General features: G+C 41.6%; 1 protein-coding gene across 2 annotated transcripts in view; it reads left to right on the plus strand.

Moving 5' to 3' along the window:
* The window catches only part of jak2b (Janus kinase 2b), a 169286-nt gene that overhangs the window by 46677 nt on the left and 98953 nt on the right, over window positions 1-23656 (plus strand). For both annotated transcript variants that reach the window (XM_043715280.1, XM_043715286.1), the window contains 4 exons: window positions 5833-5956; window positions 8358-8475; window positions 13147-13292; window positions 19412-19730. In XM_043715280.1, the coding sequence (XP_043571215.1) occupies window positions 5833-5956; window positions 8358-8475; window positions 13147-13292; window positions 19412-19730 (707 nt within the window). The remainder of the gene's footprint in view (window positions 1-5832; window positions 5957-8357; window positions 8476-13146; window positions 13293-19411; window positions 19731-23656) is intronic.

Below are 23656 nucleotides of genomic sequence, written 5' to 3' on the forward strand. Positions count from 1 at the left end.
CGGAGTTACTGCAGGGCCATTTGTCCACAGGAATAGGTACCCAATTCACAGAACAGTCTGGGCTACATCTCAGGACTGCTCATTTGTTTGCTTAGTCCTCACTCACTTTCCACCTACCAGGTTTCTCGCAGCATCTCCACCTTGTCTTGCATGTCAGCACTTTTCCCCCTCAGCCACACTTCGAAGGCTCCCAGTATTTCTGTGTTGCCTTGCTGTTCTGAGCTAATACAAAGCCAGGCAGTTTGTTATGCTTGTTAGTGTTCATCACTCAAGCAGGTGGACATGATGCTGCATGGCACAGGGCTGCATCAAGCTTATACCTGCACCCAGGTGCCAGCCATATTCATGGGCAAATGCAATGCATGTGCCACAAGCAGATGCCCATGTCTCAAATTGATAAAATCGGGGAGACAGCCTTCAGTCAGGGGTTCCTAGCTCAATAATCTGGAGCAATATCCAGTATCAGTGCAGGGGCTTGGACGGTAGTCAGACTGCTTGGAGTGGTCATGGATGGGTCCTATCCTCGTGTGTGAGAGGCTAAATATTGAGCACCCTGCCACCCAACATGGCACTTTCTGCCCTTGAGTGGACTGTTTTTCTCCTGGAATCAGAGAATGGGAGTGATTTGAGTAGAGTGAAAGTGGGTAACACAACTGTTTGCCCAACTTTAGCTCACCTGCAACAGCACAATGTCTTGAGAGTAGGATGCACAGAGGCCAGATAGAGTCTGTAACATGGGAGCTTAGGGTGGCTGGCTGGCTGCAGGTGAATGAAGATGTTGTATAAAATTGACAGAGTGGAGGAGCCTGAGCCTTTGTGGAACGTGGGTGCAGTACTAGAGGCAGAGTGAATACACGACAGCAGGGAAAAGATGGTGGCACTTGCTGAGCTGGAGTAGGAAAGGTCAGCGATGCTGCATGATCCTCCAGATGGTTGAGACCCCACTCACCCAGGGTTCAACCTCTGACCAAGCTGGCAGGGTCTGATGTTGTGGCTCCCTCTGGTTGTTTTCTGGGGATAGAGGACAATCCTCCTCTGCCCAACTATGTCTAGCAAGACCCTGTCTGCAATGTGACATGACAGTTTTGCCATATCCAGTGTAAATGATGTGAACAATGCAGCACAGCTCCTTACTGCCAACTGTTGACTGGTGCGTAACAATCGTATCAAAGATGGCATAGCATCTTTGAAACCAGACTATGCTTCTAAGTGACAAGTGCTTTCAGTTGGGACAAGTACGTGAATCAGGCTGGCTGTGGGCAACTGGTGTATCATGGAGGCATGTAGTTAATAATGGTCATCACACACGAAACCCTCCATAAAGTTCAATGTAAATGACATTGGGTCAAAACATAGGAAGGTTCAGACCCCTGTTCCATCCAACTAGCTCCACATAATTCCAGCACATTGTGCAGTACTCCACCTCACCGTGGTCTCCTATTGTAAAAAATCCCTAAAAGCTTCAGATAGTACATAGATGATAGTTCAATTTTTTTTCTTCTTTAAACAAAAAGTACAAAATAGAAATTAGGCAGCAGGGAAAGGAGCCAAAGTTTGTCCTTTTCACTTTGCCTGAACTTCACCACCTAAATAAATCTGAATAGTGTAAATATTTGTCAGTTGTAAGCTTTTAATTTATGTGAAAGGATGGCAATATCACAATGTGTCAGGGGTCAGTGCCAATTTAATCCTCTGCTCCCAACCTTTTCTCGGAATTACATGAGATGAAGACAGCCATGTAGACCTTCCAAAAGGGGTGTCAGAAGGTTTTTTTTTGCAGTGATGTTCATAGAAGTACTTGGATATTTCTGATGTTTCCATTTTTAAAGAAAAATGTTTTGATTGAAACCTCCAATAACATAGGCTCCATCTTATCTCTAATACCCAAGGAAAGCAAAACTTTCTTTCCTACAAAAGTCTAGATACACATTCTTGAAGGATCTAATAATACAAAATGAGACAAATCTCCTGGTAGTTCGGGATTCTTGCCCAGGCAAGGATTTCGCCTGATATTGGACTTCCTTGCAAAACTCATAAGCAATACCTTGCCTCCGCCATTATCATGCAAAAAATTTGATCACTTGCTCATTCCACCCACAAGAAAGATACACAAAGAAATCTTCTAATTTGCAATCTATTCCATTGACCTCTTTATCAGGGGGGATCATAACTTGTTGTGTTGTGCCATTTTTGCAACCCCTGCCTCCCAATTCAGTCTTTGCAAGAATCAGCAGATAGTCCAGGCTCCATTGCTATATGTCTTACTTCGAGTTTCTGTTTCAGTCTGAGCTGTGGCTACAGCGCCCAGTGGCTTTGCTGGGACAGGAGAATTACCAGTAATTTAATCAATCAGCAGTACACTGGGAGGACATTTCGGGAGGGGAACAAATAGGTGTGGTATGAGGCAGTCAATCATGTCTGGGTGGCCATAGACTTTTTTCACTGGGGAGATGGAGGATGTGCTGGCTTATCCCCAGAGCAAAATGCAGCTTTTCACATCTGGGAGCAGGCTGCTTTAGCCAGAGTTAGGAGGAGGATAACTGTGATGCAAAGTGTATGGTGCGTGTGGACTGACAATTAGAACTTCAGTCATCCAAATATTTCGCCAGAGGAAACTGCAGCTCCAGAAACATTACACGTTAGACAGTTAAGTTAAAACACAATGAAGAAGTCTTGGAGCTGTAGAGCCTTGAGTTCCTTGTTCACCAAAAGTGAGGTAGAATGCTCAGGATACTAAGTGAAGAAGATATTAGATTGCAATGTTCTGTTAATGTAAAGGCACATGTTTAAGTAGGGCTGAGGGGTGTTGAGATTTTTTGACATACACTGCATTAGCTGATCTTCAATTTATCACACAATCTGTAAGTGTGGAAGCAAGCCATTCAGCCCAGTGAATCCATGCTGACCCGCTGAAGAGTGACTCACCCCTCCAAGCTATCCCTGTAACTCTGCATTTCCCATGGCCAATCCACCCAGCCTGCACATCTTTGGACTGTGGGAGGAAACTGGAGCACCTGGAGGAAACCCACACAGACATGGAGAGAACATGCAAACTCCAGTCGCCCAAGGCTAGAATCGAAACAGGGTCCCTGACGCTTTGAGGCAGCAGTGCTAACTACTGAGCAGCCATGTCACTCATCTGTCTGTGCTGAAAACTATTTGACTCACCTCAGACAGCTTCATTTTTTTTGTCATCTTCTCCAATTCATGCCCTGAAATAAAATGGACTGAAAGCTAGATTTTGATTTGCAGTCAATGAATTGTTGCTTGTGACTTTCTAAGGATGGGTTGATCAGAGCAGATACTTGAACTAGCATGTGAGTGACCCACATCAAAAACTGCAAGCATTGAAAGCACAAAACGTTTGAAGAGGAAGCAGCTCTAGTTGTTTTGAACTCTTAAGCAATGTTACTGACATACAGCCAATGGCAGACTTTCTGCTTCCCTCATGTTAGAATAAAATCATAGGATCATGCAGTGCAGAAAAGCTTATCGCTTCAATTGGCCCACCTACCCGTATATTTGAAGCTAATTTGCAGACACAGGATAAAGCTAAAATAGAAAATTTATATGTGGCTTAACTAAAGAGCTTTTTATCCAAATATTGTGTTCTTCATGGCCGTCTGCCAAGTATTAGCATTCCAAGAAGACCCTTCTTGCTGAATCTTGTTAAATGTAAGCAGGGGGAGTGATGTAGCTATTTATTTAGTGCAGTGGGGTATTCAGGGTTATAATATACACTAAAAATTTGAGCAACACACCAGGAAGAATAAGTATGCTGCAACTTTTAAACTATCGCTATCATCGTCATTTCTCTTTAGTTTAACTAAAAACTCTTTCCTGTTCAACTGGAGAGAACGAGATGTCCGCCCCAGTAGTCTGCTATCAGTGTATATTGTGGTTTGATTGTTTAGCAGTACTGTGGCCATAAGGACTTGTTTACTTCCTTTCCTAACGCTAATGTTTTAGATTCTTCCACATTCTGCTCAATACTGTGCCTGACTGCCAACCAAGATATCAGGGTCACCAGGTTTTGGGAATGAACCTAGTATGTCACTCTGCTTTCCACTGACTATCATTTCTTTTTCAACCAGTTGAAAAGTTTAAGGACTTTAACCTGTAGGTATTAACATGGAAATATTTTCTGTCTGTAATACGTTTTAGTCTGTTCGTATGTAAGTATCTAATCTTTGCCAGTCCTTCCTCAAGTTTCTAATCGTTGCTCTGCATAAGAAAGACACTCAAAACCATTAAGAGCAAAGCTTAGTTGGTGTCACTGTATGTTTGTGCTTCAAAAACACATGAACAATAACAATGAAAAAACTAATGACTGTGGATGCTGGAAATCAGAGACAAAAAACAAAATTGCTGTCTTTCCAGCACCTGTGGAAGAAAGCAGAGTTTTGTGTCCAGTGATCTATCTTCAGACCTCATGTTCTGAATTTTCCAGCAATTTCTGTTTTTGTAATTAAATATGAAGTTAGATTTGTCCTTAGCTGCTGTAATTTAGCAACAGTAGGTGAGAATACCTGAAACTTTACTATGTCAGCAATTACTTTGATATAAGACCAAGGATTTTACTAACACATTTACCAGTTTGGTGTTAATTCCATTCTCATATCTTTTAATTTTGCTGTTGCAAATAGATCATAATATTTGAAGCAATTCACAAAACCATAAGGATTTGCAGCAGAATTAAATGATGGGTGATTACAATTTCATTGCAACATTTAAAGTACTGCAGGCTTTACAATTCCCAGGGTAGTCAAATAAAGCACTGCAATAGTCAAAACAAAGAACTAATTAATTGTTGAGGAAATGTCAATGTTATAATTCTCACTTGTGTTAATCTTAAAAATCACACAACACCAGGTTATAGTCCAACAGGTTTATTTGGAAGCACTAGTTTTCGGAGCCCTGCTCCTTCATCAGGTAGCTGTGGAGAATAAGATAGTAAGACACAGAATTTATCGCAAAAGTTTACGATGAACTTATATATTGAAAAGACCTGGATTGCTTGTTAAGTCTCATCTTTTAGAATGGCCATGTTGGTTTTAGTTTGTTCATGTGTAAGCTGCAAAACCTTTTAGAAAAGTTACATTCTCAAGTGAACTTTAACAATTAGTGTCATGTCAGCCCAGATAATGTATTGATGGTGTTAGTTCCCTGTGTGAAGCTGTCTGTTCCACAATGGTCAGACTGATTCTAATCTAAAAAACGGATTTACAGGATCTTAAATGGATTCATGCAGTTTTTGAGCAAAGTAACATATAATTCCGCAAATACAAATTCACCCCACAAAATTATGTGTATGTGTGCATGTGGGTGTGTGTGTGTTTTGGGGGGGCGTTATGAGTGTCTGTGAGAGGGTGTGTGTGAGTGTAAAGGGATTTAAGTCTGTGAGAGGATGTGTGTGGGAGTGTATGAGAGAGGATCTGCCTGAGTGTGTGTGTCTCTGTCTGTGTGTCTGTGTGTCCGTCTGTCTGTGTTTGTGTATGTTGCAATAGGGCCAAATGTTGTGTGACGTGAACCCAAAGTCCGGGTTGAGGCCATTCCCATGTGTACCGAACTTGACCACGAAGGTCGAATGTCCTGGACGGCTGAAGTGTTCTCCGACTGGGAGGGAGCACTCCTGTCTGTTGATTGTTCTGCAGTGTCCATTCATCCGTTGCCGTAGCTACCTGATGAAGGAGCAGTGCTCCAAATGCTAGTGCTTCCAAATAAACCTGTTGGACTATAACCTGGTGTTGTGATTTTTAACTTTGTCCACCCCAGTACAACACTGGCATCTTCAAATCATGTATTAATCTTGACTGCCTTTTTGTTCAATAGGTTTTTCACCAGTGTATTATACCCTTTTTGCTCTGATGAATGAACGAGACCGGTATTGGTATCCTCCAAACCATATCTTCGATGTTGATGACTCTGCAGATGTAACAATCATTTTTCGACTAAGGTAGGTTGAAATCTCCAAGTATTAATATCAGTAGTCAATATTGTATTCTGTCAAAATATTGGAGCTCTCTTCAAGATTCTCTCACAAGTTTGTCATTGTTTCTTTGAACATGTTTCATGTTATATTAGTGACTAAACAATGAAGAAATTGTATAATGGGGACTGTGTATTGTCTGTCTGAAACATACTCATTACATGTTGTTCAGATGACAATGAAGGGCTCTTTCTTTATTTATTTTTCGTTTTCTTGGGATGTGGGTGTCACTGGCAGGGCCAGTATTTGTTGCCTATCCTACTGGACCTTGCACTGAGTAACTTGCTCAGCTATTTCAGTTGGTATTGTAGAGCTGACCACCTTTGCTGTACGTCTGGAGTCGCATGTAGGATAGATTGGGTAATATAAAGGACATTAATGAACCAGCAAGGTATTTACAGCTGTCAGGAGTTTCATGGTGCCTTTCAATTCAACCTCTCTTTACCTTAAACTGAATGCAAAATTCAGTCATTCATATATTCTGATTGCTGCTAACTGGAGGTGCCTTCATTAAGAAGCTATAATTAATCCTGCCTTGATGCACACTACCTCTTAATATGCTTTGGCTCACAAGTCTTCACAAAAATGTAATATTTTTCTTTTGTCTGGTTTATATGTACAAAGTGTGACTCGTTTTGTGCCAGCAAGGCCTGGATGTCTTTGACAGTGAGAAAGACAATTGAATCTAAAGAATTTTTTATGCAGGTTAATCCCTTTGATTCAATGGTTTCTCTCTCTCTTAAGCAAAGGCACAATAATGCACAATTAAACCTAAAGTAAAATACCACAGGAGGTCTAACATAGAAAGTGAACCATGGGGTGGCACGGTAGCTCAATGGTTAGCACTGCTGCCTCACAGCATCAGAGACCCAGGTTCGATTCCAGCCTTGGGTGCCAGTCTGTGTGGAATTTGCATATTCTCCCCGTGTCTGCATAGGTTTCCTCCCACAATCCAAAGATGTGCAGGTTAGGTGAATTGGCCAGGCTAAATTGCCCATAGTATTTAGGGATGTAGGTTTGGTGCGTTAGTCAGGGGTAAGATTCAAGTGATAGGGTAGGGGAATGAGTCTGGGTGGGTTACTCTTCGGAGGGTCGGTGTGAACTTGTTGGGGCAAATGGCCTATTTCTATACCGAAGGGATTCTATGAATTCTATGAATACTTCATTGGTTTTAAGCACTTAAAACATGACTTCTGTATTTTTACACAAAATTAAACACTTTATTTGAGTTATAAGTATCTTAATTCAATCAAAATCATAGAATCTTCAGATCTCTGCTCTACTCAACAGTAGCAATTGTTACTGTTGACTCTGCACATTGTGGGCCCACATTCCTCACGTCAGAGCTTTGAGGATGTGATGCAGTGTTGGATGTTGGGGTATGGTTTCTACTTTGGTCATAATATAAAACTTTGCACATTCAAACATTTCGAAAGTGCTGTTCACCCTGTCAACCCCACCTCAGATTCCCATTCAAAGTCATTTGTGTATCACTTCATATAAAAGTGGCCACACAGCAATCCAATTGGACAGCACCTACCAATGCAGTTTAAAAAAGAAAGACTTCCTGAAAAGAATCCTTGATATATTAAAGGGTGTAAATAAAACAAAAAAATCTGATATAAGTTGGAAATCAATTTTTTTTAAAAGTTAAACTGAGCTGTTTAAATCTAAAATGGACACTTTTTTCTAGTTCTGTGACAATTGCTTTAACTGAACAGACCTAATACTGGATCTTTCAATTCCACAGTACCCTTACGGAGTTTTTTTTGTTGCAAGGGCTAAAATGAACATTATCACATCAGCTTAAGTTACCTCACTGGAGATAAAACCCATATGACATTACAGACCACATATTGACACCAAAACAACCACTACCTAGGATATCTTTAAGGTATATGGAAGAGTGAGTGAAATGCAAGCTAAGATTCTCTCTCTTGATATGCATTGCAGCAACTCAAGTGCCAGCCAACTATTACAGGCAGACAACTCATACCTTTATCAATCAAATTGTACCCTCGCTCCATCTCACTACTTCCTTTCCTAGGATCTCATTTGAAAGATACTTTAAGTGACAGCCCTTCTCATTCCATCTCTATACATGGCCAGTTTTTACTGGCCATTACAAGCTTAGATGAATCACATTCACATGATCATTCCCGCAAAAAGTGGTCAGGACTGTTCTGTAAATTTGGGAATTACTGACATTCATTTATTCAGGTGAGAGATGGTCAGGGTTCAGAAAATGAAACCATCCTTTTAGTTGTATGCAGTAATCTGTGGGCAGTATTTATTTAACCATTTAGGTTCAGTTGACTAACAATTTGATCAAACTGCAAAAGTGATCCTTTCTATATTCTCTCCACAGATTCTACTTTCCACATTGGTACAGTCCTGGAAATAAAAGAGCTTATCGTTACGGAGTTGTCAAGGGTGCAGAGAGTCCTTTTATTGACGATAACATCATGACTTATCTTTTTGCTCAGGTAAACTTTGCTATATGTTTTGGGTTGGTTATTTTTGTTTTAATCACATTCCTAGCTACAAGCGATGTGTTGGAACTGAGACTTAACTGTATGGATACACATTGAACCACAGTTGATTTGTCCTTTGTACACAGTCTAAATGTTTTGATGGAATAATTAAATTTGACTTTAATGTTGAGCACTTTATTGAGCCTTTATATTTGTCCAGCTAAGTGACACAAATTAAAAAAACTGAGCTCAATATGAATAACTCAGCAGATTCATATTAAAACTGTGGAAATGAAAGCTCTAGAACTCCTGTCTACCCTCTCATGACAATACATATTAGAAGTAGTAGGCTATTTGGCCTTAAGCCTGCTCTGCCATTCCATTAAATCTGACTGATCTGATTATGGCTTAAATGACACTTGCCTAATTGTTCCTGATATCCTTTGACTCCCTTGTTACCAGACAATCTATCTACTACTGCCCTGCCTCAATGTGCACTGTAGAAGAGATTTTTAAAACTCTGTCCCCTAGTTTGAATCTCTCCCACAAGGAGAAACATGCTTTCAACATCTATCTTGTGAAACCCCTTTCAGGATTGTACATATTTCAATAAATCTCTTATTCTCTTAATCTCCAGGATGTAGGCCCAGCCTTTCCAACCTCTCCTCTTAACCCCCTCATCCCGAATCAGAAGTGTGGTCCTACTTTAAACTGTACATGTCTTAAGGCGACCAGCTTGAATGTGGTATGCTAGACATAGTGTCACCAATACCCTGAAGCAAAATATCTCTACTTTTAAATTCCATCCCCCTTCTAATAAACAACAATCTAAGTTGAAAGCTGTGTGTAGCTCTGACACTGCTTGATTTGAAGTGTGGGAAATCTGGATGGGTGGTTTGCAATGCAGAGTAATGCTGGCAGCATGGATACATTTCCCACACTGGCTGAGGTTCCCATATAGGACTCTCATTTACAATCTCTCCCCTCACCTGAGATATGGTGACGCTCAAGTTAAACCACTAGCAGTCATCTCTTTCTCTCTCTCTCTCTCTCTCGCTCTCTCTCTCTCTCTCTAATGAGATGGCAACCTCTGGTCTAGTCAGATTCCGGTGATTTTAACTTGACGTAATGAGTAACTCTATGAATATAAATACTTGCCTTAATTAATGAAAGTAAGATTTTGTACATAGTCATTTCTTTTGACTAAAAATAGTAATGGCTCAAGCAACTTTAGAAATTTGCAACAAAGATTAGTGTGGACTGACCTCAAGAATTATGTCTTGTATATCTTAAAATATAAGTTGTATTTCAGAAGTAGTTGAGAGGACTCCACTGCCATCAGGAGAACTTTATTTTTGTGAACTGAATTGTCACAGCAATACCATACTAAGAGCGAATTGGGCTGCTATGGTGTGTCAGCATGGTTTGTTCTGGTCAAATCTGATGCTGAACTGACCCAGAATTGTGCTAAGCTGCTGAATGACCAAACGGTATCAGCTGGGTAGACCTTGGAGTTTAGTAGTTTTGATCTTCAAAAACAATATAGTGCTGTTCTTGTATAGTGAGATGAAAATGTCCCAATAAAATGTACGACTGTGTTTCAAACCCACCATAAGTTACCCATCATGTTGATAGATCATAAAAGATCATAGAATAGATTGTAGTATCCTTACAATGCAGAAGGAGGCCCTTTTGGTCCATAGAGTCTGCACTGACTCTCTGCAGAGCATCCCGACCTACCCAGCCCCTGGCCCTATCCCCGTAACACTGCATTTTACTATGGCTAGTCCACCTAACCTCCACATCTTTGGACTGTGGGAGGAAACCGGAGCATCCAGTGGAAAACTACACCGACATAGTGAGAATGTTCAACCGCCGCACAGACACTTATCCGAGGCAACATCCAAAATAGGTCACTGTCACTCTGAGGCAACAACGCTAACCACTGAGCCTCCATGCCACCCATAGCTGTTGCCATTTGTATAAGAAAAACAAAGTCAAGATTTAATTCCATTGTGAAGGAATTTAGTTTTGATCTGTCAGCTGCAAATTTTAAGTGTATGAGAGGGAGCAGAGTGACTTTAGTTGCAGCTTGTGGTGAAATTTACTTCTGCCCATTTATATTTAGTATGCAGTTGGAGTTGTGGAAGTTAACTTCTCCTAACGATATCAGGCAAGAAGCATAATGACATCCCTGATGAGAAGAATGCCCTGCACACTATTAGAGCTAAACAAGGGATATCCTTCACTCACAACTAAAATGGGCTTCAGCCTTTGCAGTGCTGCCTCTCTTCTATGTGCTACAGAGGCTCGTAGAGCTACATCAAGCACCAGAGAAATATGACGAGCAGTGCTTTTGCAAGATCCTTCAAGTACATTGGTTCATTCCAACCTCACCCTCCTCTCCCAAGTCAGCTTGCCTAGCATCAAGGCCCTAATCACTCAAAACCATCTCTGAAAGGCAGGATATGCATAACATGGGATGCCTGAAGCAACTACTCTACTTAGAACTGAAGATCCCAAGAGCACAGTGGAAGTACGTCACAGGATGTCCCCAAAACATCCCTGAATAGGTCAAATGTCTTCACAACTCATGGGATTCCCAGACTGGTTGGTGATGACGAAAGTGAAGGAGGCCAAACGGGTAATGGTTTTGAGGAGGCGGGTGCAACTTATTCGGGTAAATCTGAGAATTCTCCACCACTTTCCCAACCTCAGCAGTGCTGAAATCGTGGGGTGAGAGGGGGTCTGGAATTGGTCTCATTGCATCTTTGAAAGCTTTATCTACTCTGAAATTGCAGTGTTAAACCCTATAAATTATTCTCTAATTTTCCAGAATTGTTGAGCTAGCTAAAAACTGATTATCTTACGACTGAGTTAGCAAGCCAGACCAAATCTGCCTCCCATCACTGGATTCGCAATATGGTGAAACTAATTCAGTTGATAACCCTCAAAATTGCTCAACTGTTCCCAACCAGACTTTATAAGTAAATAATTTTATGTACCAATTTTAAATTCAAAACAAAAAATAACAATTTATTATCAATTATATGATTTCAGCAGAATACAATGAACTACAAGACAATTTAATTAACATCTATTATCTAAGCCCAATATTCTTTGGTCATCAAACCCCTACTTGTACACTGCCAGAGACACACACCCAAGAGATAAATTTAAACAAAACTAAAGGAATCGTAAGTTGCCAGTTTGATAGGCATTTCAATAATGAATACCAAACATTCATGAATTCAAATAGATTGTATTGCAGGTATGTAGGAATTGTGCATGCTTGAATTCTGAAGTCACCAATCAATGAAAACAGCTTCCCCAGACCTCCAGAGATTTTTCTTGCACTGTTAAAGACTTTTTTTCCTCAGGACTTTGAACAAGTCAGTAACTGGAGTCTAACTACTAAGCGCAAAAATCAAACAATCTACTGCTGCAGCTGGCAAAGCACCACTGCCTCCTGCCGAAAAATCTAGTCAAAATCAGTTCACCCTTTGATTTCTCTTTCTTTTTCAGCAACCTCAACATTTTCAACATTGTGGCTGTACAGGACATTGGTTAGGCCACTGTTGGAATATTGCATGCAGTTCTGGTCTCCTTCCTATCGGAAAGATGTTGTGAAACTTGAAAGGGTTCAGAAAAGATTTACAAGGGTGTTGTCAGGGTTGGAGGATTTGAGCTATACTGAGAGGTTGAATAGGCTGGAGCTGTTTTCCCTGGACTGTCGGAGGCTGAGGGGGTGACCTTCCAGAGGTTTATAAAATCACAAGGGGCATACATAGGATAAATAAGCAAAGTCTTTTCCCTGGGGTGGGGGAGTCCAGAACTAGAGGGCATAGGTTTAGGGTGAGAGGGGAAAGATATAAAAGAGACCTAAGGGGCAAATTTTTCATACAGAGGATGGTACATGTATGGAATGAGCTGCCAGAGGAAGTGGTGGTGGAGGCTGGTACAATTGCAACATTTAAAAGGCATCTGGATGGGTATATGAATAGGAAGGGTTTGGAGGGAATTGGACCAGGTGCTGGCAGGTGGGACTAGATTGGGTTGGGATATCTGGTCAGCATGAATGAGTTGACCTGAAGGGTCTGTTTTCATGCTGTGCATCTCTATGACTCTATTGTCTATGGTTGGTTGATCAAAACCAGTCACTTGATTTGACCAATTCAACATCGAACTAACTGCCAGTCCCTGAGCATAGCAACATCTTGGTGCCAGATCATTTATATTGTTTTTTGAGCAGTAATTAACCTACAATGTCTTTCAACCAGTTCCTAACGGGAACCGATAATCTCTTTTTTTTGGACAAGATGACGTTAAATGCAATTCTTAACTCAACTCAGCGCCAAACTAAAAATTAGAAAAATGAAGAAAAAAGTGATCTCACCAACAAAAAATAACTTCTTTTTTTACTGATTTTTAAGGTAAAGTCTGAGTATGATAATTGAAAGCAGTGAATGATGTGTATAGACCAGGGGATGAAGGGACATCAGTGCATTATTGCCAAGACAGAATATTGCATGTCCTACTTAACAAAATATGTTATCCACTAAGTGTGGATGCAGTTGGGAGGCCTGCACTTCATCAAAGGAGAGACATGGGAATATTCTTGCGACATTGAAGCCTAATGATGGAGTGAAGAGACTGCTTCTAATTAAAGCTTTTCTTTCGTAGTGGCGTGATGACTTCATTAATGGATGGATAAAAGTGCCAGTTACACACGAAACACAAGAGGAATGCCTTGGTATGGCAGTGCTCGATATCATGAGAATGGCAAAGGAGAAAGACCAATCTCCTTTAGACATCTATCACTCAACCAGGTGAGAAGTCAAATGTTTTTAATGGTTTTCTTCCAATTCCGTTAACTTTGCATAGAATGGAAGACTAAAATGGTCAAAGCACTGGGGGATTCTCATCAGCCCGTCATGGCTGTGACAGTCCTTGGCCCATTCCCCTGTCTTTTCCTTAGGGTCATAAAAGCTTTTCTCTTTAAATAATCGAGATTTTCTGTGAAAAAGCACAATTGGATCTGCCATCACCATGTACTCAGATAGTGTATTCCAGATCCTCCCTCACTCGCTGTTGAAGCATGTTGTTGGTTATCAACTGACTTCTTTTTTTAGTCAAGATTCAAGATTCTCTATACAGGAGTAAGTTGCAGTTTTCTGGTGGCTTAACTTTAGAAGTGCTTTATCATATTTGAATTCTTTGCAATCAGTGTGTGTACATGTAACCAAAAAGATCGTAACTGGAAATCATCCCCAGTTATCATAAATTGTGTGCAGATGATAAAGCACAAAGTAAGCTTCCCAGACTCAACATGACTGGAGGTGGTTGATGTTGGTGGCATGTTTACAATTGGGTATATGAGCTTTCAAAAGGCATGTGAAAGAGTCTGGTTTGTAATCAAAATTGAAACTCATGGTACTAAAGGAACAATAACTTTGAAGATGTAATGTCAACTTAGATACAAAATACAAGGGGAAGTGTTGGACACTTATTTGTTCTTGGAGGGAAGGACACTGTGATGCTCCGCAGGGGTTGATGTTGAGGGAACTAATGCAGTCTTCACTGTACATTAATCAACTGGACTTGTACATAATTCAAAGTTTGAAGATTACTGAAGACTTTTAAATGTAATATTTGATGAGGTGGATAGACAGGTGAAATGTGCAGATAGGTGTCTGGCAGGTGAACTTGAACTCAGAGCTATGAGGTGATTCAGTCTGGTCAAGACAATTTTAAAGGACAGCTGGAAACCTAGGTTGAATGGATGAAAATATTTCACGGTGACAAAATGGATGAAACAAGCTGTTAAAATGGCAGATGTGTTCATGGGTTTGTAAGTAGATGCAAAAGGACCATATCTATGAATAATTGTGCTTGGAGAGGAAGTTGTGCAGTGTTTTGGACAAGAAATCCAGAAGTTCCAGCTTTTTGAGTGTCTTTCAAATTTTTCTTTTCGTTGTTGTGGGTGTTGTTAGCTAGACAAACATTTATTGCCCATCCCTAATTGCCTAGAGGGTAGCTAAGAGTCGATCACATCACAGTTGGTCTGGAGGTACATGTGAACGACACCAGGTACGAACAGCAGATTTCCTTCTCTAAAAGTACATTAGTGAACCACATGGGTTTTTATGGCAATCACCATGCCATCAAACTACCCTTTTATTCCAGAATGTTATTGAATTTAAGTTTTAATATCTGTCATGTTGAGATTTGAACCCAAATCCCCAGAATCTTGAGCCTAGGGGTCTGGATTACTAACTCAGTGACATTATCACTACATCACCCCCTCCCCATTCTCTAGTTTCCCACCCTCGATGGCTAACCTGGACTACTTACTAAGTTTTAAAAAAAATCTGTAGCATGTTAATGCAACAAAGGAACAGATAGCAGCTAGGGAGGCAGAGAAAGAGGCTGAAGAGGTGGCGGTTGGTGCAACTCGTCATGGTTTGGAAGGTGCTATCAAACAAGTTTTGAAAAGCTTCTACAGTGCAACCAATATTTGGTGTGTCCTGCAGTCATTGTGCATCTGTGGTGGATGGAGTCACTGTTGGAGGAGTTCCAGTCAAGAGAGTTGCTTTTGTCCTGGATATTGTTGAGCTATAGGCCTCTTGTTTGATGGCTTATGACAACTTAGGACTCAAGTATCTAGGCCTGTGATAGACCAAGTAACTCACCCGTGCTCACCTCTCAGCTCTTAGTGAGTGAGTTTTCCTGATTGAGGGTGCAGTGTGTTGGTTGCCATGTATCAGACCCGGTCCTGCACTTAGTCTCAAAATGAGACCTTTCTACTCTCAGTTATCATGGTACATATTAGCATCAACGATATAGCCAGGAAAGGGATTGAGGATCTGAAAGTGACTACAGAGAGCTAGGTTGGAAGCTGAAGAGCAGGACGAGTAGAGTAGTGATCTCAGGTTTGCTATTGGTGCCACGAAATAGTGAGGTGAGGAACAGTCAGCAAGTGCAGCTTAACACGCGGATGTGAGGCTGGTGCAGGACGGAAGGCTTCAGATACCTAGACTATTGGGATCTCTTCTGGGGAAGGTGGGACCTGTACATGAAAGATGGGTTGCACCTGAACTGGAGGGGCACAAATGTCCTGGGTGGGAAATTTGCTTGTATCATCCGGGAGGGTTTAAACTAGTTTGGCAAGGGGCTGGGAACCAGAGATACACATCTGAAGGGGCGGTAGTTGTAGATAGGGCAGTGACAGGATGTAGTGAATCTATCGGGAAGGCTTTTCATGTCATGAAACAAAGGGATCGGTTAAAGTGTGTCTGCTTTAACGCAAGGAGTGTCAGAAATAAGAGCGACGAACTTAGAGCGTGGATCAGTACTTGGGGCTATGATGTGGCCATAATGGAGATATAGGTTTCACAGAGGCAGGGGTAGTTGTTTGATGTTCTAGGGTTTAGAACATTTAAAAAGAACAGGGAAGGTGGAAAAAGAGGAGGGGCTGGAGCATTGCTCATCAGAGAGTTTATCACAGCTACAGAAATGAAGGTTGTCAAGGAAGGTTTGTCTACTGAGTCAGTATGGGTGGAAGTTAGGAACAACAAAGGAGCAGCCACCTCAGTAGGGGTTTTCTACAGACCCTCTAATAGCAGTAGGGAGATGCAAGAACTCATAGGCCAGCAGATTTTGGATAAATGCAGATGTAGCAGGTTTGTTGTTATAGGTGACTTCAACTTTCCCAGTATCGACTGGAACCTCCTTCGTGCAGATGGATTGGATGGAGCCGTTTTTTTGTCAGGTGTGTTCAGGAGGGTTTCCTTACTCAGTATGTAGCCAGGCCAATGAGGGGAGAGACCATTTTGGATTTGGGTGTTCGGCAATGAGCTAGGACAGGTGTCAGATCTCGTGGTAGGAGAATACTTTGGTGATAATGAGCATAACTGCCTGACATTTACCATAGCCTTAGAGAGGGAAAGGATCAGTTATCATGGGAAGATACTTAATTGGGGGCAAGAGCTATCAGACAGGAGTTGGGAAGTACAGACTGGGAGCAATTGTTCCACAGAAAGGGCACAACAGACATGTGTAGACTGTTTAAGGAGCAGTTGTTGTGAGTGATGCACAAATTTGTTCCTCTGAGAAAGGGTAAGGTTAACGAGCCTTGGATGACGAGAACGGAGGAGCTTCTCATCAACAGGAAGAAGGCAGCTTACGTAAGGTGGAGGAAGCAAGGATCTAGCACAGCTTCAGAGAATTACAGATTTGCTAGAAAGGAGCTCAGAAGTGGACTGAGCCAGGAGGGAGCACAAAAAAGGCTTGGCAGGAAGGATTAGAGAGAACCCAAAGGCATTTTACTCATACATGAGGAATAAGAGAATGATCAGGGAGAAGGTGGGGCCGGTCAGGGATAGCATAGGGAATTTATTGAGTCCGAACAGATATGGAAAGCCCCAAATGAGTTTTTTTGCTTCGGCTTTCACTGGGGAAAGTGACCTTGTTGTGAATGAGAACTTTGAGGAGCTGGGAAATAGGTTTGAACAGATCAAGATTGATGATGTTGATGTGCTGGAAATTTTGGCAAACCATTTAAGATTGGTAAGTCCCCAGGGCCAGACCAGATTTACCCTGGGTTGCTCTGGGAAGCAAAAAAGGAGGTTGCTAAGCTGCTTGCAAAGATCTTTGCTTTCTCACTCTCCACGGGAGTCGTACCAGAGGATTGGAGGGAGGCAAATGTTGTTCGTCTTTTCAACAAGGGGAATAGGGAAATGCCTGGCAATTACATACCAGTCACTCTTACATCTGCGGTCAGCAAGGTTTTGGAAAGAATTTTGAGGGATCGGATTTATGACTATTTGAAAAAGCATAGCATAATTAAAAGCAGTTAGCATGGTTTTGTGAGGGGCAGATCATGCCTCACAAATCTTATTGAATCCTTTGAGGGGGTGACAAGACAGGTTGAGCAGTGGATGTGGTGTATGTTGACTTCAGCAAGGCATTTGACCAGGTTCCCCGTGGTAGGCTCATTCATAAAGTCAGGAGGTATGGGATGCAGGGAGATTTGGCTCTCTGAATTCAGAATTGGTTGGCTGAGGGCAGAGAGTGGTTGTAAATGGAAAGTGTTCTGCCTGGAGGTCAGTGTTGAGTGGTGTCCTGCAGGGCTCTGTTTTTGGGCCTCTGCTCTTTGTAGTCTTTATAAATTATTTGGATGAGGAAGTTGAGGGGTGGGTTAGTAAATTTGCCGATGACGCAAAGGTTGGAGGTGGCATTGATAGTATTGATGGTATTGCAGGCTGCAGCGCGACATAGACAGGATGCAGAGCTGGGCTGAGAAATGGCAGATGGAGTTCAACCTGGATAAATGCGAAGTGATGCATTTTAGAAGGTTGAACTTGAATGCTGAATATAGGATTAAAGACAGGATTCTTTGCAGTGTGGAGGAACAGCAGGATCTCGGTGTTCAAATGCATAGATCCCTCAAAGTTGCCACCCAAGTGCATAGGGTTGTTAAGAAAGCATATGGTATTTTGGCTTTCATTAACAATGGGATCGGGTTTAAGAGTCGCGAGGTTTTGCTGCAGCTCTACAAAACCCTGGTGAGACGACACTTGGAATATTGTGTCCAGTTCTGGTCGCCCTATTATAGGAAAGATGCGGAGGCTTTGGAGAGGGTGCAAAGAAGGTTGATCAGGATGCTGCCTGGACTGTAGGGCTTGTCTTGCGAAGAGAGGTTGACTAAGCTCGGACGTTTCTCGCTGGAGAGAAGGAGGAAGAGAGGTGACCTGATCGAGGTATACAAGGTAATGAGAGGCATAGATAGAGTCGATAGCCAGAGACTTTTCCCCAGGGCAGGATTGACTGTTATGAGGAGTCATAGTTTTAAGGTGTTAGGAGGAAGGTATCGAGGAGACGTCAGAGGTTGCTTCTTTATGCAGTGGGTTGTGAATGCATGGAATGGGTTGCCAGTGGAGGTGGTGAAGGCAGAGCCATTAGGGACATTAAAGTGATTGCAGGACATGCACGTGGACAGCAGTGAATTGAGGGGTGCGTAGATTAGGTTACTTTATTTTAGAGTAAGAATAATCCTCGCCACAACGTCGTGGGCCGAAGGGCCTGTTCTGTGCTGTACTTTTCTATGTTGTATAACTTGCAAAAGGTATTTGGACAAATATTTAAAGAGGAAACCTTTTCAAGTCTGTTGGGAAGTGCTTGAAGAAATTTCAGCATCTATGACTTATTTTATTTAAGGAGTATTCAGATTGTCACCTTGCAAAGACAAAGAGCCATAGGATTTATATGTTTGTTAGGAAAATGCAGAGCTCTCTTAATTTTGCAAGAGTAGATCCAAAAGTTAAAATTGTTCCCACTTTGGCAGCCTGACCATCCAAACTCACTTCATACACTGGTTGGTTTTTTTGGATCTCCACACACCACCTTACCTGTGCAATGGCAGGACTTTACAGCCTCATTCAGTCCAGCAGGTCACCAGGTGAACAAGTGTGCTCCGTAGTACGGTTAGTCCCATAAGGCAGAGCATTTGAGAAGATCCAGAACCCAAGGCGCCATCAAAAGGCAGTTGTGTGTGCGTTGGGGCAGGGGTGGGGCCAGGAGGGTTTGCAGCTGAATGCCTCTATCCACAGGACACAAGGATCCATTGAATATCAACCAAGAATCTTGAACCAGACATTTGTACTCATCAAGACTGTGTCTAGAGCAAGGTTTGAACTGTGTACCTTCTGACTTGGAAGCAGGAACACTACCTGAATGAATACGCGCTCATAATCTAATTCTCGTGAGTTGTGGCTTTTATAGTTACACGCTAGTCCTACACAATGACTATTTTATTCGGACTTTGAACATGATAGTGTGTTTATTTTTCATTTGCCAAAAGCCGATTCAACTGTTGAAGATTTTTCACAGGATTTGTAGCTTGAGATGCTTGTTATTTGTACCAATAATTTCATTGTTTCAATTCCAGTTACAAATCGTTCTTGCCGAAAAATATTCGTCTACAGATCCAAAATTACCACTTTGTCACAAGGAAACGGATCCGATTCAGATTTTACCAGTTTATCCGGCAGTTCAGCCAGTGTAATGCAAGTGCCCGAGATTTGAAGTTGAAATACTTGATTAACATGGAAACTCTTCAGCCTGCTTTTTTCTCGGAGTATTTTGAAGTGAAGGAGCCAGTACAAGGACCTTCAGGAGAAGATGTATTTACGATTGTTGTAACTGGAAATGGAGGCATTCAGTGGATGAAGGGAAAATATAAAGACACCGATTCTCAACCTGATCAGGTAATAGCCACAATGATTTAAGTAATCCACTTACAATATTTGCAGCTTTTAAAGCTGAGATATTAAAAGGCTCAATGTAAAAGGGTTACATCTGTTACTGCACTTGTATAAAAATTTAGTTCTACTTCAGCTTTCTTCACTAAATACACTTCTTTACTTGGTTACCTTACCCAGCTTATGAAGGTTAATGTATAAAACATTACCATTTATTGTACTCCACTGCTTAAGATTCTATTGATACAAACTCCAGCAATGTTTTGTTTTATAAATATTCTTGAAAAATCAAATTCAACTGGTTGAATTTGAACCTGTTTTGCACAAGATGCTGTCCATTTCATTTGAACTTGTATTTGCTTGTAACTCTAAAGCCACAAACAGCTATTGTTACCCAGTTTGTTATGTTTCACTGAGTATGTAGCATGCAATCGTTTGGACCAACTACGTTCTGGTCCAAACTTGCCTCCTCCCAACCCTCTTTCTTTCAACTTTATCTATGTATCTTTCCCTTGGGTGACTATATTTTAAATGCATTTATGCTATTTGCCTCAACTGTGATGGTACTTGTCATAGTGAGTTTATTGCAACTATCTGATATTTATGACGGTGCTTCCTCTTAGTTTTACAGTAGATAAGCAGGAGGCTGGAAGAACATAACAAGCCAGGCAGCATCAGGAGGTAGACAAGTCAACACTTTGGGTGTAACCCTTCTTCAGGACTGAGGGTGGGTGTAAAGGGAACTGCAGATAAAGCTGGAGAGGGCTTTGGGCAGGTGGCGAGGGTCTTTGTGGTGAGATAGTGAGAGGTGAACACAGGTATGAATCCGGTTGGTAGCTGGAAGGAAGGGTCGGACAGAGGAATGGAAAGGAGGGGGCGGGGCTGCAAAGGGAGTTAGGTAATGGGAAGGGAGGTTATTCAAAATTGGAGTCCTCCAGGTGGAAGGTGAGTTGTTGTTTCTCCAATTTGCAGTCTGAGTCGCTGTGGCAATTGAGGAGGCTGAGGATGGTCATGTCGGAGAGGGAATGGGAAGGGCAATTAAAATGGGTAGTGACTGGGAGGTCAGGTTGGCCCTTGTGGGCCTGACTGAGATGCTCGGTGAAATGTACACTGAGCAGCAACAAGAAGCCAATTCTTCAAAACCCTGTGCAAATTAATGAAATCATGTACTTAAATAAATCACCAAAACAATCATTACAGGGAATAATGTCTATGAGCAATAGTTTTGCAAGTGGAAATGTTTTCTGTATATTTGGCCTATTATTCCATTCATTGGAGTGGAGTAGTGGTGAACAGTTTCTCTGTCGGTACAGGTTGGTATATATTGGGGTTCACATAGAATCACTACTTGTCTTGATGCATATTAATGACCAAGACTTGGGTGTGAATAGCACAATTTTAAAGTTTGCAGGTGACACAAAATTTGACAGCATTGTGAGGAGATCTGTGTTAAACTCCAGAAGGACACAGATAAGCGAGTGGGAATGGACAAGTACTTGGCAGATAAAATTTAATGCCTGGAGTGTGAAATGATCTATTTTCATAAGAAGAATGAGAAGAGGCAATTGAAAATAAAACATGTTATTCTAAAGCAGATGCATTAACAAAGGGACCTGGGCGTACGTGCAAAGATTGTTGAAACTGGCAGGACAATTGGGAAAGTGGTGAATAAGGCTTTATGACTAGTGATACGGAGTACAACAGTTGGAAGTTCTGTGATTCATTATAAAACACAGATTCAGTCTCATCTGGAGTAAGATATCCGATTTTGGCCAATGCAGTTTCAGAAGGATGTAAACGCTTTTGTAGAGAATCGAGCAAAGATTTAGGAAAACAACTCTAGGAATGGGAGTTTCCAGTATCTGGATAGCTTCTGGAGCTGTTCTCTTTCAAGAAGATAAGGCCAAGAGACAACTTGATAGAGACATCCAAAGTAGTGAGGGATCTCGACAGAATAGAAAGGAAGAGACTCTTCCCATTGGCGGAAGGATATAGAACCACAGCATCCCGCCTGCAGGTGATTGGAAAATACATAGAGGAAAGATGAGATAAAGCATTTGTATAGTGAGTGATTTAGGATCTGGAATGTGCTACCTGAGACTATGTTGGAGGCCAATTCAGCTGTGGCTTTCAAAAGGGAATTGTATAAATAGCTGGATAAGATCCCTACAGTGCCCATCGAGTCCACACCGACCAGCCAGAGAGCATCCTGTCCAGACCCACTGTATTCCTGGAACCCTACATTTCCCATGGCTAACCTACCTAGATACTATGGGCAATTTAGCATGGCCAATCCAGCTGACCTGCACATCTTTGACTAAAAAGAAATTGCAGTATTACAAAGGAAAAGTGGAGGAAAGGCAGTAGCTGAGTAGCCCTTCAAAAAAAGCATGTACACACTCGATGGACTGAGTGGTTTCTTGCAATGCTGAAACTATTCTATGATCATTTTAAAGGCCACTCTGAGGTTACTCCTCAGTCTTCCCTTTGCTAAAGAAGTAAAACTGAGCCAGTTCAACCTTTCCTGATAAATACATCCTTTTGGTGTCATCTTTGTGAATCATTTGTGCTCCTTTTTTAATGGTTCTATATTCTTTTGTTTTATAATCAGCAGAGTCACAACTGTACAGAGTATGCTAAGTGTCTTTTAACCAAGATTTGAGAAAAGTCTCCCTTAACTTCAAACAAAAAAACTAAAAAGCTGGAGCAGCCCAACAGGTCCGGCAGCATCTGTGTAGAGAGAAACAAAGTGAACATTTCCAGTCCAATATGACTGCCCTTCTTTTTTTTATTTAAGAGATTTGTGTACTGGCACCTCCTATTTTAGGCTCTTTCTTATAGCTATGAAGAAGATTAGGCAAAGGCCATAAGAAATAAGAACAAGAGTAGGTCATTCAATCCCTTCAATCTCGCCCGCCAAGCTATCAGATTGTGGCTGATACAATACTCCTCATGTACACTTTTCTGCATTTTCCTTTGTAACCTTAGATTCTTCATTAGGAAGGAAATCAATCTATCTCACCCTTGAATATTACCATTTATACCCCAATGGCTCTCTGTGACAACGGATTCCAAAGACACTCAACTCTCTGGGACAAGATTTCCTCCTCATCTCAGTCTTAAATTGGTGCTCCTTTATCCTGAAACTAGACCCATTGACTCGAGATTCTCCCAAGAGGGGTTACATCATCTCAACGAGCCCCTTAAGAATGCTGCATATTTCCATAAGACCGAAAGACATAGGAGTGGAAGTAAGACCATTCGGCCCATTAAGATCACTCCACCATTTAATCATGGCTGATGGGCATTTCAACTCCACTTACTCGCACTCTCCCCGTAGCCCTTAATTTCTTGCAAGATGAAGAATTTATCAATCTCTGCCTTGAAGACATTTAACGTCCCGGCCTCCACTGCACTCCGTGACAATGAATTCCACAGGCCCACCACTCCCTGGCTGAAGAAGTGTCTCCTCCTTTCCATTCTAAATTGACCCCCTCTAATTCTAAGGCTGTGCCCACGGGTCCTAGTTTCCCCACCTAACGGAAACAAATTCCCAGCGTCCACCCTTTCCAAGCCATTTCAGTAAGATAATTTTCATTCTTCTAAATTCCAGTGGGTAGATTTGAGTTGTTTGCTTTGCAGCAGAGAATGTTGAGGATGGAATCTGATAGAGGTGTATAAACTTATCAATGGCAGGGTGGATAGAAGGCAGCTGTTCCCCTTAGTTAAATGGTTACTAACAAGGTGGTGCATTATTATGGTGAAAGGAAGGAGGTTTAGAGGGATGTTGAGGAAAAATGTTTTCACCAGACAGTGGAGGAGCTCTGGAATGCACTGCCTGAAGGTAATAGAGGCAGTAACTTCACAAATTTTTAATAAATACTTGGATGAGCACTTGTCATAGCTTTCAAGGACACGGGCTAGAAAGTGCT

This window comes from Chiloscyllium plagiosum, chromosome 2, assembly GCF_004010195.1.
Source record: "Chiloscyllium plagiosum isolate BGI_BamShark_2017 chromosome 2, ASM401019v2, whole genome shotgun sequence".
In the NCBI taxonomy this organism is placed as follows: domain Eukaryota; kingdom Metazoa; phylum Chordata; class Chondrichthyes; order Orectolobiformes; family Hemiscylliidae; genus Chiloscyllium; species Chiloscyllium plagiosum.